General features: G+C 44.4%; 1 protein-coding gene across 3 annotated transcripts in view; it reads left to right on the forward strand.

The window, feature by feature from the left end:
- The first annotated feature begins 327 nt into the window (after positions 1-327).
- Positions 328-18,815, forward strand: part of MCF2L2 (MCF.2 cell line derived transforming sequence-like 2) — a 251,185-nt gene continuing 232,697 nt past the window's right edge. Inside the window, exon 1 of one of the 3 annotated variants that reach the window (XM_032339584.1) lies at positions 328-1,003. In XM_032339584.1, coding sequence (XP_032195475.1) covers positions 928-1,003 — 76 coding nt within the window. In that variant the 5' untranslated portion in view covers positions 328-927. The remainder of the gene's footprint in view (positions 1,004-18,815) is intronic. The other 2 variants (XM_032339564.1, XM_032339575.1) reach the window with 2 other exon arrangements.

Here is an 18,815-nt window from a genome sequence, read left to right on the forward strand (position 1 = left end):
GGGGTAGGGGCGGCCGTGCGAGCTGCCGGCCCGGCGGGATGGCTGCGCCTCTCCCTGTCAGCCCCCTCCTCGCTTCGGCCACTCTGCAGGCAACTGGCAGGCAAGGAGGGGAGCCGAGGCAGGTGCTCAGAACCCCGGTACCAGCAGGAGCGCCTAAATCGCCGTCTCCTCTCCCCAAAAGCTAAGAGGACGCGCCGTGAGTCGACCCACTCCCACGGGCTCCGCGCAGGGACAGGGGCGCAGCTCTCCACCTGGCAACAGACGGCGCTCGGGCGCGTGCGCGCTGCCGGAGGCGGGGAGCGGTGGGCGAGGAGGCGGGAGCGCTGGGCGCGCCGCGGGGCGTGAGGCGGCCGGCGCGGAGGGGCAGGGTCCTCTGGCCCCCCGCCGCCTCCGCCCTCCCTTCCTCCGCTCCTCAGCTCCTCGGCTCCTCGGCTCCTCCGGCTCCTCCCGCTCCTCCGCCCTGTGCGCGCAGGCTCCGAGCTCCCTCCGCGTACCGGCGGAGCAGCCTTCTTCCTCACCCCACCGGAAGGCGGCGCCGAAGATCCGACCCACCGGGACAGCAAAGCCAGAGAGCCGGGCGCTCCCTCGGCCGGGGCAGCCCGACGCGCAGTTTCAGCGGGATTTGGGGCGACTTGTTTTTCTTACGTCCACAATTGCCATTTCCCTCTCTCCGAAAGCCAGACGTTACGTTGGGAAAGCTGCTGGATTTTAGTCTTTGAGACAATCCCCTGAAGGGCGTGGCTGGCCGAGCGGCCCAGCAAAGTTGGCCTGGGCTGGGAGGGACTCGTTTCGTGCCTGAAGAGAGCGAGGAAGAGCGTGAGGGCCGCGCATCCTCGGGAGATGTCTTTGAAACACCATCCGTGACAGCCGCAGGAACACTTACGTGTTGCTTTGTTTTGTTTACATACTGAGTGGCTTTTCGGTGAAATGCGGTTTTGGTTACAGGAAGAAATGGCCCCCCAGGAGCTCAGCCGGCGACTGGCCACAGTGATCACTCATGTCGGTAAATGGAGCTTCTTTGCCCCTTGCGTTTTATTAATGGAGGTGGGGGCGTAGTCTCTGGGGCGGGTCTCCTCCCCGCGCTCGCCGGCACTGGCAGCCCCCCGGCAGCGCCCTGCGTGGGAAGGCGGTGGGGTGCGGGCCGGGCGTCTCGGCCTCGCTGCTGCGGGGGGCGGCCAGTGCCAGGCATCCCTGGGGTTCTCCACGCCCGGCGGGGCTGGTGCCATCACCAGGCAGGTGCCTGGTCCCCTGAGGGCTGCTGGGCTGTTAGGATCCGTTACCCGCGCTGACCCGGCGGGGGTGGGGGAGTTGTGTCGCCGTTTACGAGATAACGAGAAGGAGAGGGAACTTGAGCGAGTGCAGATGCTTTCCAGAAACTACTGCCAACCGCGGAGGCTTGTCCACAAGCCTGCGTAGTGAAACGCAGGTTACGGTGGAGGGTACGCAGCCTGGCGCCCGCGCGCGTTGAAACTAGCTCCTGGAGGTGTCCGCGCACTTGTGATCCCCGGATGACAAGCCAGTGCAGCCTTTAGGAGACTGAGCCGGGTTAATCCTCTTCCGTTGAGTTAAAACAGGGCAGCAGAACATGCATGCCTTGCTCCTGCAATAAGGATTGTGGTGGGAGGACAGGCCCTGTTCAGTAAAGAGGGCATTGAGACAGTGGTACGTGGATTGCTTCTTAGCATTTTCTTCCCTCGCATAAAAACACATTCAGGTAGAGATTCTTTGGATGCAGATGACTAGAATTATCGGCATAATTTTCAATGTTGGTCCCTTAATGTTGAGAACCTTCCATAATGCAAATTAGTTTTAAACTCTGGAAGTCTTTACTTCAGTGTTCTGCCCATTTGCTAAAACTGCCTTCTTAGTACTTATATATTGCTTCAATTAATGGGTTTTGTTGCTCTTTGAGCACCCTAATCCAATGTATTTAGTGCAATAATGATATACATCTTGAATGATACACATGTGGGGATATACTTTGTGAAGATGATTTATCTGGAAAGACCCAGTTTTGATGATTCATTAAAAAAAATATTTCTGGTGCCATCGTGGCTGTGGAACTGGTTTTTCTTTAAGACAGAAGGTCGTGGGGCGCCTGGGTGGCTCAGAGGGTTACAGCCTCTGCCTTCGGCTCAGGTCATGATCCCAGGGTCCTGGGATTGAGACCCACATTGGGCTCTCTCCTTAGCGAGGAGCCTGCTTCCTCCTCTCTCTCTCTCTCTGCCTGCGTCTCTGCCTATTTGTGATCTCTGTCGAATAAATAAATAAAATCTTAAAAAAAAAAAAAAGAAGGTCGTTAGAATCCTACTAGGGAAGGCTGAATGCCAAATGTTGCTGGAGGCAGGATGAAACAAACAGAATTTGGAGTTTGAAATATATTGAATGCTGAAATGATTTTGCTTGAAATTGTGCGTGCGTGCAGTTGCTGTGTAGGGAAAGAGCCGTGGACTGGGGGGTATGACTGTCTGGATTTGAATCCTTCCTGGACAAGTCATTCAGCCTCAGGCTAAAAATGGGAATCTTAAGTATTCTTTCCCACCCAGCTCGAAGCCTATTTGTAAGCTGATACGGGTAAAAGCACCATCTAAAATGTAATGTGTTATTGTTCATATTCCCATATGCCACTAAAGACCTCGGACAGATCACTGGGCCTCTCTCAGCATGAAACTTCCCATCTGTTAAGGGAGGAGGTAGATGTAGATGATTATTAAGGTTCCACTTATTTCTCTGGATGTGGGATCTTCTCAAAGATCTGGTAGGCAGTATTCCTTGGTGAATGCCAGGCTGCCTGTGGGGCCCAGGCTCTGGTATTTTCTCGCCTATCTTGCTCCTTCTTTTTCTAGAGTTCCATGAAGGATACAGACATGAATTTGTTGTAGTTTCTGCTGTCAGAGAGCTTCTCATGACCTCTGGCATTTGTGTGTCTCGCAGTGTTCCGTATCCTCCTGTAATCTCACAAACCCGTGAAATAGGTTATCATCCCTGTGTTACAAATGAAAAAATTGAGACTTAGTACATCTTTTAAGGTTTCAGAGGTAATGAATGGTGGGCTCAGGACCAGAAGGCAACTGTCTAGATGTCTGTCTGGGGATCTGATTGAGGGGGCAGCCAGCCTTTACCTTCATGGAGAGTCTCACTGAGTAACCAGTCTCACTGAGTAACCTAGCATCTGCGAGAGTGGATTGGCTCAGTGTTTGACTGTTCTTTTCAGGCATTTTCTTGCTGAGCATCCTGAGGGGTGTGATGAGTTGGGAGAGGGTTGAGAAGTGCTGGGAGCAAGACTATGGTGAGAACACTCCCTCGTTCTATACTAAACACTCAGCTGGGTAATAACACTGTGCTTCCATATTCACTATGCCACCTCTGTGCCCCCAGCCAGTTCTTCCTCTGCTCTGCTTTCACAGTATCTTAGATTTGACAATTCAGGTCTGGAATTTGTTGATTCAGTTTCTGAAATAATCTCATGGGTCTCTCTTCTAATGTCCATTCCCACTGTGACCTTCCTGTGACCCGCTTCAGGACTTCATTCCTCCTGATTAACCATTGTCTAAGTCTTCTGCCTCTTCTTTGTTTGCCTCCAACTTATAGCAGGAATAAACACACAGCATTTGTATTTTCTAAAACCCTTATTTATTTGAGAGAGGGAGAGACAGTATGAGCAGGGGGAGGGGAAGAGGAAGAGGGACCTCCATCTAGGAGGTGGAGCAGATGCTCAACTGAGCCACCTAGGCACCCCCTAAAACCTTTAATGATACCTCTACATTGTCATTCTCTGTAGCTTGGAGTATGAGCTCTTTGTACTTTATTTGGCACTCTTCTGGTTTTATCCCCCAATAATTAATATTTTTACATGTATGTTTCTTTATTCTTCTTTTACTTCTTTTTTATTTAAATTTTATTTTTTAATTTTTTAAAAAATTTTTTCAATTTATTTATTTTCAGAAAAACAGTATTCATTATTTTTTCACCACCCCCAGTGCTCCATGCAATCCGTGCCCTCTATAATACCCACCACCTGGTACCCCAACCTCCCACCCCCCCCCCCCCCCGGCTCCTTTTACTTCTTTTACATTTTTTTACTCTTCTTTACTCTTTACTCTTCTTTCTTTAGCTTTGTTCCACTATATTGTCTGACTCTGTTTCCGCCTCTAAATTTTTGTGTCTGCTTTCTTTCCACCTGGAATGACCCCTTAATATATTTCTCCACACAAAAATAGTAAACACCTTTCAAGCTCAACTCAATGCTTCCTTCTCCAGGTATCTCTGATCCTGCCAGTGGGAAATAAAGACTCCTGCCTCTGAATTCCAAAGTAGATTTTGTTCTACTCTCATAACACCTCTCATTCCCTCCTTTGTGTTATTATGGTTGGTTGGTTTTTGTGTGCTTGTCTTATCTCTGCTCCTAGACTTGACATTACCAGTCTGTTGTTACCTAACAGCCTCCCTCTAAGGAAATGCAGAATAAGTGTTTGTTGAATAAATGAATGATTTGTTGTGCCTTGGGATGGACTTTGAGTATTGACTAATGCCAGGCAGGTTTAAAAAAAAATTTTTTTTTTAATTTTTTAAGGGCAATTCTGAAGTGTTTATAGACTTGCTTCCTAAATCCCATTTTTAAGTAAACATTAAGCCCCTTAAATGTTCTTCATATGATGTAATTCACTGTGGGGACCTCCTTTGAATTTTGTTAGTTTGTTGGATACCTGCAAAAAATATGCATCTCACATGTGGAAAGTGTCCAGACGTGCTTAACCCATGCAGTACACGGTAGGAATATCCTTTTCCCTTTTTTCTAGACCATAGAATCACATTGGTTCATTTACAGAATTTCAGTATCAAAAAAAGAGTAAAACACCAGATGGCTTCACTGGCAAATTCTACAAACATTTAAAGAAGAATAAATACCAATTCACAACCCTTCTCAACAATAGAAGAGGAGGGAGCACTTCTCATTTTATCAGGCAAGTATTACCCTAATACCAAAATCATACAAAGATATTATAAGAATAGAAAACTATAGGCCAGTATCTCTTATGAATGTAGATATGAAAAGCTTCAACAAAATACTAGTACCAAATCCAGCAACATATAAAAAGGATTATACACCATGACCATATATGGTTTATCCCAGGCACACAAGGCTGATTTAACATCTGAAAATCAATTGGTGTGGTACACCTTATCAGTAGAATAAAGAACAAAAACTACATAAGCATCTCAATAGTGACAGAAAAGTTATTTGACAAAATTTCATACCTTTTTGTGATTTACAAAATACCCGACAAGCTGATCCCCCTAAGCGTTTGTAATCAGATGGCAACTGGGGCAGTAGCTGGGGCTGTGTGGATGGCGTCTTGGTGTACCCTCATGTGGTCTCTTTTTCCATGGTGGCATCTCATCTTCCAGGTCCTCTTCATGTGGCCGTTTTCCAGCAGGGTAGTCTAGACTTCTTACCGTGAAGCTCAGGTCTCTGATGGGGATGAAGCGGAAGCTGCCAGGACTTCTTGATCACTGAGCTTGAAGTTCTGTGAAGTCACTTCCAAGTTCTTTTTGTTGGGGTGGTCCCAGGCCCAGCCCAAATTCAAGGGGAGGGGGCACAATTTCTTATTCCTGATGGCAGGATCCGCTTGCCCCACCATGAGGGGTGGAAGTGTTAGTTGCCGTATCCATTTTCTATGGCTGCTATGATAAATCACCCCAAACTTTTTTTAAAAATTTTTTTAATTTTATTTTTTATAAACATATAATGTATTTTTATCCCCAGGGGTACAGGTCTGTGAATCGCCAGGTTTACACACTTCACAGCACTCACCAAAGCACATACCCTCCCCAGTGTCCATAACCCCACCCCCCCAAACCCCCTCCCCCCAGCAACCCTCAGTTTGTTTTGTGAGACTAAGAGTCACTTATGGTTTGTCTCCCTCCCAATCCCATCTTGTTTCATTTATTCTTCTCCTACCCCCTTAACCCCCCATGTTGCATCTCCACTTCCTCATATTAGGGAGATCATATGATAGTTGTCTTCCTCTGCTTGACTTATTTCGCTAAGCATGATACCCTCTAATTCCATCCACATCATCGCAAATGGCAAATTCATTTCTTTTGATGGCTGCATAGTATTCCATTGTGTATATATACACCACATCTTCTTTATCCATTCATCTATTGATGGACATCTAGGTTCTTTCCATAGTTTGGCTATTGTGGACATTGCTGCTATAAACATTCGGGTGCATGTGCCCCTTCGGATCACTACATTTGTATCTTTAGGGTAAATACCCAGTAGTGCAATTGCTGGGTCATAGGGTAGTTCTATTTTCAACATTTTGAGGAACCTCCATGTTTTTTTCCAGAGTAGTTGCACCAGCTTACATTCCCATGAACAGTGTAGGAGGGTTCCCCTTTCTCCGCATCCTCGCCAGCATCTGTCATTTCCTGACTTGTTCATTTTAGCCATTCTGACTGGTGTGAGGTGATATTTCATTGTGGTTTTGATTTGTATTTCCCTGATGCCAAGTGATGTGGAGCACTTTTTCATGTGTCTGTTGGCCATCTGGATGTCTTCTTTGCAGAAATGTCTCTTCATGTCTTCTGCCCATTTCTTGATTGGATTATTTGTTCTTTGGGTGTTGAGTTTGCTAAGTTCTTTATAGATTTTGGACACTAGCCCTTTATCTGATATGTCGTTTGCAAATATCTTCTCCCATTCTGTCAGTTGTCTTTTGGTTTTGTTAACTGTTTCCTTTTCTGTGCAAAAGCTTCTGATCTTGATAAAATCCCAATAGTTCATTTTTGCCCTTGCTTCCCTGGCCTTTGGCGATGTTCCTAGGAAGACGTTGCTGCAGCTGAAGTCGAAGAGGTTGCTGCCTGTGTTCTCCTCAAGGATTTTGATGGATTCCTTTCGCACATTGAGGTCCTTCATCCATTTTGAGTCTATTTTCGTGTGTGGTGTAAGGAAATGGTCCAATTTCATTTTTCTGCATGTGGCTGTCCAATTTTCCCAGCACCATTTATTGAAGAGGCTGTCTTTTTTCCATTGGACATTCTTTTCTGCTTTGTCGAAGATTAGTTGACCATAGAGTTGAGGGTCTATTTCTGGGCTCTCTATTCTGTTCCATTGATCTATGTGTCTGTTTTTGTGCCAGTACCATGCTCTCTTGATGACAGCTTTGTAATAGAGCTTGAAGTCCGGTATTGAATCACCCCAAACTTAATGGCTTAAAACAGCACAAATTCTTTTTATTACAGTTCTATAGCTCAGACATTGAGACAGGTCTCACCAGACTGAAATCAAGGTGTCAGCCAGGGCAGCATTCTTTTCTGAAGGTGCTGTGGGGAATCCTTTCTCTTGCTTTTTCTAGCTTTTAGAAGCTGCATGCATTTCTAGGCTTGTGGCCCCTTTCCTCCATCTTGCTCCAAAGCCAGCAACATCTGGCTAGTCTTTCTCGTGTCTCCATCTCCATTTTTTTCTCTTTTGTCTTTGTCTTCCACTTTTAAGGATTCTTGGGATTACCCTGGCCTTCCTTATTTTAAGGTCAGCTGCTTAGCAGCCTTCATTCCATCTGCAACTTTAATTCTCTTTGCCATGTAACCTGACCTACAGTGTCTGGGCATTAGGATGCAGATATCTTGGGGGTGGGGGCATAGTTTGAAGGAGTTTTTCTGCTGTCACATTTGCCACCTTGGAGACTAGCTAACCCATTGCTCCACCGAGCACTGGTGATGTATATTGTGACTTATGCCTTTGCGTTGTTCATATTGGGATACTAGGAGAAGAGTGGAATTTCATTTTTTTGGTAACCTGTGTCAGGCATAGGAGTTTCTCAGATACATAGTGGCGATCTAAAGACTGAATGGATGCCATTTGTTTATGATCTGAAATGCTGGATTTTGGTGAAGGGCACCAAGCATGTATTAATGAAAATGTTGTCATGATGATAACCACAATCCATATTATAGAAAATGGTCATTCATTGTATTAGGATTTCTTAGAATCATTGTCTAGACAATATTGATTCTGGAGGTGACCATCTTTTCTAATGTGGAGAATGTCAGTGATGATTCCTGCCTTTCCAGATGTGAACTAAGACTGCACAGTCTTTGCCAGCAAACAGCTTTAGCCCATTACTTTCCCTCCAAGTCTTGGTTCCCTCACATGTAAAATGCAGATAATCCCCATCTCACAGGATTGGTAGAAGATGAATGTGTAAATAGTGCCTTGTGAATGCCTCGTTCTGTTGGAGGGAGAAACTGGAGAAGCAGAGATAATGAGAATGGCTTTACATACGAGGACAGCATCTACTTTGTTTTTTGTCCTAGTACATCATAGGCACCATCAGTGTCCTTCTCTTCCTCTTGGCACCCACCTTCTTGTGGGAGGCTGTTCCAGGGGGCTGAAGGCTAATCCTGACCTGTTGCTTTAGAGAAAAGTATGTTCTCACTATCTGGGGCCACCTCTCTGCTTTCTCCTTTGTAGTGCCAAAAACAAAACTCAGAAGCAGAACCCGATTACCTGACTCTTGGCCCTTCAGACACCCTCAATGTCTTCCCACTGGTGGTAGCAGGTTATAAAAACACAGGAGAGGGGAGTATTGCTACCAGCAAGCGTTCTTCCTCCTTGTCTTGGAGAGGACCTCTCCCATCATGATGGCTTCTATTTCCAGAGTGTCTGCAGGTTGTGACCGAGCTTATTAGCCAGGGAGTCTGATCTGCTTTCAACAGTTGCACTACTAAAGCTTTAGTCCTTCAGTTCACTGCTGGCTTCCAGACCAGAATTCTACACGGTCTGACCTTGAAAAAACCTGTGGAGTTAACAACCTAACCAAAGGCACAGATTTCAAGCAAGAAACTAGAAAGTCCAAGAAGAAGTGTTTCAACTTTGTTTAGAAATATTGGCTAAATTTATTGAGTGTTAGTTAGTTTTCATGTATGCTTCTGTATCTTTACAGCTTTGGAAAGTAGGCGTTATTACTTTCATTTTGAAGATGTCAAAACTGCAAATTAAAAAACAAGTTGAGTAATTTGCTTAAAGCCATCGTGTTACAAGAGATAGAGAGTCAGGATCTGTCAGATCTGATTTCAAAGTTTATGTTCTATTATACCAAGGCAAAAATTCTTACTGCTGCTTGAAAGTAATTTTTTTTAAAAAGCTGGGTTTTTATGTTAATTTGGTATTGGGGAAGGATTTCTGCCTCGCCATCCCATTGTCTGCTCCCCGAGGACAGGGAGATGTCTGAGTCATCTGTATATCCTGAGGTTTGGCTCCGTACCTGGCACTGTTCATGAAAAAGCTCTTTCTTTTGTTTGTTCTATTTGAGTGATTGGAAAGCATCCTCGTTTAGGTCCACCCACCTGCTAGCCTCCCTGGGTCTCCCTTTCTTCTGTCTAGGTCCCATTTGTGATTACTCTTTTTTTCTTTTTTTTAAAAGATTTTATTTATTTATTTGGCAGACAGAGATCACAAGTAGGCAGAGAGGCAGGCAGAGAGAGAGGGGGAAGCAGACTCCCTGTTGAGCAGAGAGCCCGATATAGGGCTTGATCTCAGGGCCCTGAGATCATGACCTGAGCCGAAGGCAGAGGCTTTAACCCACTGCACCACCCAGACGCCCCACCATTTGTGATTACTCTTACCAGCAGTACTCTGCCTGCCTGTCTGAATCTCCAGGGCTTCCCTCAAGCCTGGCCTTCCCAGGAGCCCTTCGCGGGATGGGCCAGGCCAGGCTAGCCTCCCTGTCTTTTCTGAATGCCTATAATAGTTGGTATCCCTCTCATACGTGTTTTTGAGCATTTGACTACAGTCTAGCTTGGATTTTTCCTTTTTATTCCAAGTACTGATATATATTTTAGTTGTTGGTTGGACATGTTCTCAAGTCTTATGTAATAACATAGGCATGTCTTACTTAAGGGTAGAAATCCCAACTAAGATTGCTTAATGGCCTGGTAGGCTAAATTAAACACATTATAGGAGATCAAGAATCACATGTTAATTGGATGGAAAAGATGTCTTTATTCCCTGAATTTCCTCATCTCTAATGTAGGGTGATACTTTTATCAGTCCCTCTGTTTATTTTACAAGTTGGAATGATCCTATGTAGTGAAAGTAGTTAAACAGAAATCCTTTGAGGACTGTAGCAAAAGAGACTCCATGAGTATAGAATGACTTCAATTGTTTGCTTTATGGACTAGCAGGAGAAGCATGAGAAGGAGTGTTTTATTGACCCTCTAGTCTAGTCAAGAGGAGTACTCTACCCGTAGGCCCCTAGTACTCACTAGAAACTGCAGCCCGAGTGGTGCAAGCTTGCTCTGCAGGGCACAGGTTGAAAAAAGGATGCCTGCAGGATGAAGCAGTGGGGCCAGCACAGCTGAGGAAGGGAGGCAGCGGTGGCAGAGGTTCTGAGAAGACCTCCGGACTCCGGGCCTTCACTGTGACAGCGGCAGCAATTGTGAACAGCAGCCTTGGGGAGGGTGGAAGCGTGTGTCCTCCTCCTGAGGATCAGCCCCTGTCCTTGCTTCTTGCTTTGGGATGAGCCAGGGCTGTCCAGAGATGCTGGAGAGAAAGGCAGAGTCCCTGAAGAGCCTGCCTCCTATGCAGTGTGCTTTGGAGATGGTGAAGCCATCATGTAGTGAGGGGCTGCTGCTCCACATTCTGTCACCGCTGTAGGTACGGAATGAAGTCTCATGACGCACTGGAGCTGGGCTGTGTTTGCAGGGGCTTTAAAATAATTTGAACCAGATTTTTGGGCAGACATTCTTTGGGAGAGTTTTCTATGCCTCCCCCAGAAGTAGGGATTTTTATTTGTTTTCTTTTAATCTTCTTCAAGCTGCAGTGGGTCTTCACCTGTACCCTAGAGTCCAGTTAAAGGGCTGCTAAACCCCTCCCTCATGCCCCCCCCCCCCGCATCTGAAGGCTTTTTCCACAGGGAGAAATAAGCCTTTCCTGGGCATCTCCTCTCCTCCTGGTCCCCCCCCCCCCCCCGCCCCGACAGAGGCTCTCTCCAGACTCCCAGCCTGCAACCACTCTAGGGAGAAGAGCCTGCAGGTAGCTAGGAGCTCCCCTTACATCCCGGCTCATGTTAGCCCATACTTAAACCTTCCACAATTCGTTTAAATCTTTTAGGTGATTTCTTTTTATTTGTTTATATAGGTTTTGGACAGGTTATAATTTTGTAGTTTATCTGGCTTTTTCTTGGTGTCAGGGTAAGAGTGAGCACTCTTTTCCAACATTCTGAGTTCCGGGGGGAAAGCAGAATGTCTCCTTGGCTTTTCACCTTGTGTATATTTCACAGGGAAAATGTGCTTCATTCACAGAGCCTCCTTTCATCACAGTGTTGTTACAGGCAAGCTACTAGGAACTTTGCAAACTATGTTAGTAAATTGGGTCTCAAAATTTTTTCTATTTGTTTTCCCAGGTGGTGGGGATCTTGAATGTTAAAAAAAACTGCAGTTCACTTTTAAGAGTGCTCAGCTGGGGGGCATCTGGCTCAGTGGGTTAAAGCCTCTGCCTTCAGCCCGGGTCATGGCCCCAGGCCCCGGGTCCTGGGTCCTGGGATCGAGCCCCACATTGGTCCTGGGATCGAGCCCCACATTGGGCTCTCTGCTCAGTGGGGAGCCTGCTTCCCTTCCTCTCTCTCTGCCTGCCTCTTTGCCTACCTTGTGATCCCTGTGTGTCAAAAAAAAAAAAAAAAAAAAAAAAAGAGTGCTCAGCTGGATGAAAATGCTTCCTCCCATCTATTATCCAGGAACTAGCTAAGCACAGGGATCTCTCTTGTCCAGGAATCATGGGTGTTAGGCACAGTTATCGGATGCCTGGCCCCCTAAACACGGCCTCCCTTGGCCTGCCTTGGCCAGGGGCCTACATTTGTGCTATAAAGGCCCATCTGTGTTTCTTATTTTTAAAAAAGGCATCAAGTAGTCTGAAATTTCTGCTGAATTAATAATTAATGTAGCTAATGTAAAAATCTCTGCCAGGATAGTTGAAATCATTGAGGATCAAAATGGAAATAGTCCTGCTTCTCTTGGGATTTTTCCTGAAGGGTAAGACTGTTGTCATGTCTGTTTCCCTCTAGATGTTAGTGAGTATGGCCCAGCCAGAGAGCCTTGAGCCTAGTCTGGCACCATGGACTAGCTCATCCCAAATGGGTGTAGGTTCTCTTTCTGCTTATTTTAAAAGGTAGGAATTGATTGATTTTAATGAATCTAAAAAGCAAGACTATCTCATTATCATAGACTTACTGAATTCAAGCACTTACTTCTTACTAACAGGCAATAATGATTATAATAAGCTTTAGAGATTTTGGAATTTAACACACTGATGTTACTAAAGATGTGTATATTTAATTCAGATTAACAAAGGACAAAACAGTTTGTTTTGTAGCACTCTGCTAGTGGTAGCAAGGCCAGGCTTTCAACTCAGACAGATTTGGCTCCAGAATTTGAACTCCTGAGCACTATTACTCAAGTGTTCCATACTCTCCAGGCTGTGGAGTATGGGAACCTCAAAATAGGAAGCTCCATGGGCCTCATCAACAAGATGTACAGTGGAGAACTGAGGTGGCTGGGCATCTCTCCCTGATGTTACCTAGTCTGGTCTCTGCTTCTCTATGGTGTCTGTAACATTCTTCTGCTTCTCTCTGCAGACTAGCCCTCTGTTCTTTTATCAGTGAGTATGGACTCCACATGGTCACTCCAGCCAGATCCCCTTCCAGATCTAGAGAAATCACTAACTGATTCTCAGTCTCTGGATCTGTCTGTACACAGTCTCTTTCTGGAGAGCCTGGTTGGCCCAGCTCAGAGGAAACGTAGACATTTCTGATCGTATCAGCTGTGGGTTCAGAAATTGGTTTGGTCTTGGATTGGGGAGGAAGTCCTCAGAGCAGAGGGCTTTAAGCTGTGCACTCACCTCTCAGAACAAGTGTGGTAACTTGGAAGGCACTTTCAACCTTTAGAATCAGTAGGAGTATGAAATACTTGGACAGTTTTAAGGGCTAGCTCTGGGCAAAATAGAAACCACTCCCTTTGTGCACTGTACTGCTTCTTTCTTTGGGCTATATTCCAAGGCCCACTGCCTTTGTGTGGCCACCTGGGTACTTAGGCACCACAACTACATCAAGAAACCAACTGGTCAGTGAACAGATTTTTGGAGAGTGCCAACCATGAGCAAGGCTCTGTGGCAGGCTTATAGCCTGTGAGCTGTTTGGAGGTTGAAGTTGTGAACTTCCGTGATTCAAGAAAGCTGTATACTAGATTTATGACTTGAGCTTGTTCGGAAGGAAGGAAGAAGATTTAGGCTGATAGGGGAAGGCATTCTAAGTGGGTGGTGTAAGGGAATGGATACTTTAGGTTAACTGCGCTGGTCTTCCTGTGCTGGGTGTCCTGTTTATTCCATTCTCTGCATAGAACTCACTGGACAACTGAGAAGCTTTAAGCTTTACCTTGAAAAAAGGAATGACCTCAAGCTGGAAGGTAGATCTATATATGGTATCTCACTTTCTTTCCTTCTGAATATAGATCCTTTTTCTGGGGGAGAGAAGTTGTAGAGGCTAAACGATATGGAAATAATATTTAAAATGATGTTGTCAGGTGCCTGGGTGACTCAGTCGGCTGAGCATCTGCTCTCCGTTCAGGTCATAACCCGCAGGAGGCTCCCTGCTCTTGTGCATGTGCTCTCTCTGTGTCAAATAAACAAACATTTTTAAAATGGTGGTATCATCGCCACCATTTATTTTAATGTCACATAATGTGCTTTATCCACACTATTGATTTCATTAAATTTAGTCAGAAGTACAGTCCTTTTTTAATGGAGGAGAAATTTGAGGGTTAAGTAGATTAAGAAACTTGTCCGTGGTCAAACTGAGTGGAATTAAAAGTCAGGTTTGCCAGGCTTCAAGGCCTTGGTTTAATTTCTCATTATAGAAGAGCATATAAACCAATAACGCATAGATGTGTTATTAGTGAATTAAAAAAAAATCTCTTGGAAAACCTAATGGAAGCTAAAAGCATTAATCCCCTGAGTGTAAGTATTTTACCCACCACTTGAAATGTTCATTTATTAATAGTCACTTTCTTCCAAATAAAACTACCATTAAAAATGTAGTGCCTGGGTTGCTCAGTGGGTTAAGCCTCTGCCTTGGGCTCAGGTCATGATCTCAGAGTCCTGGGGTGGAGCCCCGCATCAGGCTCTCTGCTCAGCAGGGGGGCCCCCTGCATGTCTCTCTGCCTGCCTCTCTGCCTACTTGTGACCTCTCTCTCTCTATCAAATAAATAAATAAAATCTTAAAAAAAAGTGAAGATTAACTTTATAGTCTTTAAGTAAGCAAAAGTAATAAATGTGTAACACTTTGACAGGAATAAGCCTTTGTGAAAGAAATTTTTTTAAAAAATATTTTATTTATTTATTTCACAGAGAGAAATCACAAGTAGATGGAGAGGCAGGCAGAAAGAGAGAGAGGGAAGCAGGCTCCCTGCTGAGCAGAGAGCCCGACGCGGGACCCGATCCCAGGACCCTGAGATCATGACCTGAGCCGAAGGCAGCGGCTTAAACCACTGAGCCACCCAGGCACCCCTGTGAAAGAAATTTTTAGGAGTGCTGTCTGCATGTACTTCTCGTGCTAACCACCAGAACCTTAGGGAAAAACAATCTAGTAAAGTTATAACCCCCAGTTACAATGGCAAGGTAACAGCACGTGCAGGTGCTTTTTTTTTTTTTAGTACAGAAGAGCCCCTGAGTCTAAAGGACTTTACTCTGAGGGAGAGTCAAGCACAAAGTATACATAGGTGGACAAACGACAGGTGCCCCATATGTTAGAGCACATTGGGCTTGCCCAGCCTACGAGAGTTACCTCTGGATTTCTTTGTCCAGGTGTCTGAGCCCAGATCATGTTCAGCTGAGGTTTTGGTTTGTGTGTCTTTTTGTTTGTTTGTTTATATGTTATCAGATCAGTCTAAATTCGTTTTAGCCCTTTTCTCTTTCTGTACCCAAGAAGGCTAGAATTAATTCAGTCACTGAGGGGAAAGAGTTCCTCTGCCCTTGTCTCCTTATGTAAGACCTGATTTGAGACTAACCACATTTACGGAGGCCTCCAGGGCTGGGCATGAGGGCAGGTGCTAGGGACAGGTGTGAAGGAGCAACTGTGACCCCTGTGACCTGCCCCACTGCAGCCCCACTGCTGCTCCCCAGGGACTGCAGGAATGAAAGGTGTTTTCCTGGACCTTACAGTCTATGGAGGAGGCAGATGTTAAGCTGTAAGCTCCAGGAGGAAAATTTTGGGCAGAGTCAGCCATCATTCCCTAGTTCCTCCCTTTTCTCGTTGCGCTTCTCTTCTTGTGGTCTTCCAGTCTCCCTGCTTCTTTTCCCTTCCACATTAGCTCTTTTGCTTTTGTATCTGGTTGATTTAGGTGTGAAACTCAGTTCTTCCTCAATATTTCAAAAGTCTTGTACACAGAAGATGAGAGGGTTCAGGAGAATATTTTGAAGATGGGAGAGGAGACATTTAGGTCAGGAAACACACACATTATGTTTTTTTGGTTTTGTTTTTTCTCTTGCCCATTCCATTCCGTTTCATTCCGTTCCATTCATTTCATATGTTAGTCACCATACAGTACATCAGTAGTTTTTGATCTAGTATTCCATGATTCATTGTTTGCATATCATACCCAGTGCTCCAAGCCATACATGCCCTCCTTAATACCCATCACTGGGCTAACCCATCCTCCCACCCCGAAACCCTCAGTTTTTTCCTGAAGTCTATAGTTTCTCATAGTTCGTCTCCCCTTCTAATTACCCCCTCCCTTCATTTTTCCCTTCCTTCTCCTAATGTCCTCCATGCTATTTCTTATGTTCCACAAATAAGTGAAACCATATGATAATTATTTTTTTCTGCTTGGCTTATTTCACTTAGCATAATCCCCTCCAGTTCCATCCATAGACACTTTGAAATGGAGCTGGAAATATCAATTTTTATTTTTTATTTTATTTTATTTTTTTAAGAATTTACTTATTATTTGACACAGAGAGAGATGTGAGAAAGAGAACACAAGCAGGGGGAGTGGGAGAGGGAGAAGCAAGCTTCCCGCTGAGCAAGGAACTGGAGGCAGGGCTCTATTCCAGGACCCTGCGATCATGACCCGAGCTGAAGGCAAATGCTTAATGACTGAGCCACACAAGCACCCTGAGACATCAATTTTTATTTTATTTTTTCAAAAGATATTCTTTATTTATTTGAGAGAGAGAGAATGAGAGAGAGGGGGAGAGTCAGAGGGAGAAGCAGACTCCCTACTGAGCACAGAACCCTATGCGGGACTTGATCCCAGGACTCCAGAATCACCACTCAAGCTGAAGGCAGTTGCCCAACCAACTGATCCACACAGGCGCCCAGAACATTACTTTTTAAAATGTCCTCTGGCCCCCCAGCTGCTGGGGGTTTCACTGGCCCCTGGAGTCACCTTTTCACTGGCTTCTTCCCTCCCATTGCTCCCTTCACTTTCCTCTTTCTTGCTCCCTCACTGGTGAGAAAGCTCTGGTACAGGACTGGACTAGAAAGATGGCCCTCCTAAATTCCCCTACCCACATCCCTCTACTTGTCATTCGATTTGTTTCCATTATGGTATTTGTCCCTCCAGCAACCAAAAGAAGCTTTGCTTACAAAGGAGGAAAAAAATCCCTGAGGCTGTAAAATGGGATTTAGACCTTGACAAATGGTGCAGAGATGAGAAGGAAAATTCCACTATTCACACTTGCTCTGCCCTTCAGGTGTGGCATGAGCATTTTCTCCTTCTGCACCTTGGGAAAACCAAACCAGATTTTAAAGAGAAAGATCATGTTCATCATTTCCTATGGCTTTGTGGTACAACCTAAAAAAGAAGTGGAAGAAATGAGAGAGGAATGAACATTATGTGGCTTTCATAAAAGCTTTAAAAATGGTTTATAAAAATAATACATGGTCTGTGTTTAAAGTTTGGAAGAGTCAATTTTAAGATGTCAATCCTTCCCTAATTGATCTGTAAATTAAACATGACTTTAGTCCCAAGTTTATCAAGTTTGTTTTTTGTATAAATCAACTACAGATTCTAAAATTTATAATCAATAAAAGGTACTACAGTAGGCAAAAATCATTATAATAGTCAAAATCTTTTGGAAAAAAAAAAAACAAAGTTGGAAGACTCACATTGCTTAATTCCAAGACTTACTACAAAGCCAGGTAATCAAGATAGTGGGGTATTGGTGAAAGGATAGACAGAATGGAACAGAATAAAGAATCCAGAAATATTTCCAAATATGGTCAATTGATTTTAGACAAAGGTATGAAGCAATTCAGTGGAGTAAAGCGTAAAGGCAATTTCAACAAAAGGTGCTGGAACATTTAGACATCTGGGTAAAAAAAAAAAAAATCTTGACCTATACTTCCCCCCATACACACCAGTTAACTCGAAGTGGACCATGTACCAGGGCACCTGAGTGGCTTGGTCAGTTAAGCATTGCCTCTTGTTTTCTGTTCTGGTAGGGTCACAAGATGGATCCTCACTTTGGCTTTGGGGTCAGGCTTCAGCTCAGGGGGAAGCCTACTTGGGATTGTCTCTCTCTCCCTCTCCTTCTGCCCCTCCCTTCTGCTCTTGCATGTGTGCCCTCTCCTTCTCTCTCAAAATAAATAATAACATCTTTTAAAAAAATGGATCACGTACCAAAATGTAATACCTAATTGGACTTAATAAAAATTAAAAATATTTCCTCTGCAAAAAACACTGTTAAGAGAATGAAAACATTACTCCCTGGGGAAAAAAATTTGTGAATCATATGTCTAACAAAAGACTTCTATCCAGAATATGTAAAGAACTCTCAAACTCAACAATAAATGAAAATCAAAAACCCAACTTAAAAATGGATAAAAAAATTGAATGGATACTTTCCCATAGAGGATACACAGATGAAAAGAAGCATTGGAAAATATGCTCAACATCAGTAGTCATCAGGGAAGTCACACACCCAGTAGAGTGGTTAAAAAAATGGCAATACCAAGTCATGTGATGATGAGAAGTGTCTGGATCTCCCACACAGTATGTTGGTGGAAGTGTAAAATGGTATGGCTGCTTAGAAAACAAGAATCTTTATGGAAGTGCTTATATCAGCTTGATTCTTAATCACGAAAAGCTGGAAACAACCCAAATGTCTCTCGTCTAGGGAATGGGTAAACAATTTGTGGCACATCTGTACAGTGGAATATTCAACAATAAAAAGAAGTTATTGATATGTACAACATGAATAAATCTGAAATACATTATGCTAAGGAAAGACATGAGACATGGCATACTAAATGCCATATTGTATGGCATTTGGAAAAGGTAAAACTATTAAAATGGAGTGGTTGCCCAGGGTTAAAAGGGCAAGAAGGTGGTGTGACTATAAGGGAATGATGGAACTACTCCCTACCTGATTGTGGCAAAGGTTAAATAACTCCATGCATTTGTCAAAACTCAGAACTGTATGTCAAGAGGAGTGAATTATACTGTGTATCAGTTTAAGAACAAATTTTATTTTTTTTTAAAAGATTATTTATTTATTTGATGAGGAGTGGCAACGCATGAGCAGGAGGAGCAGCAGGCAGAGGGAGAAGTAGGCTCCCTACTGAGCAGGGAACCCCATGCAGAGCTTGATCCCAGGAACCTGGGATCATGACCTGAGCTGAAGGCAGATACTTAACGAACTGAGCCACCCAGGTGCCACAAGAACAGATTTTAAAAAACATTACCGAACAGAAAAACACAGGGAAAAAATGGATGCTCATTGCTTAGTATTTAGAAAGGACAAAAAGTACAAAGAA

This window comes from Mustela erminea, chromosome 1 (genome assembly GCF_009829155.1).
Source record: "Mustela erminea isolate mMusErm1 chromosome 1, mMusErm1.Pri, whole genome shotgun sequence".
Lineage (NCBI taxonomy): Eukaryota > Metazoa > Chordata > Mammalia > Carnivora > Mustelidae > Mustela > Mustela erminea.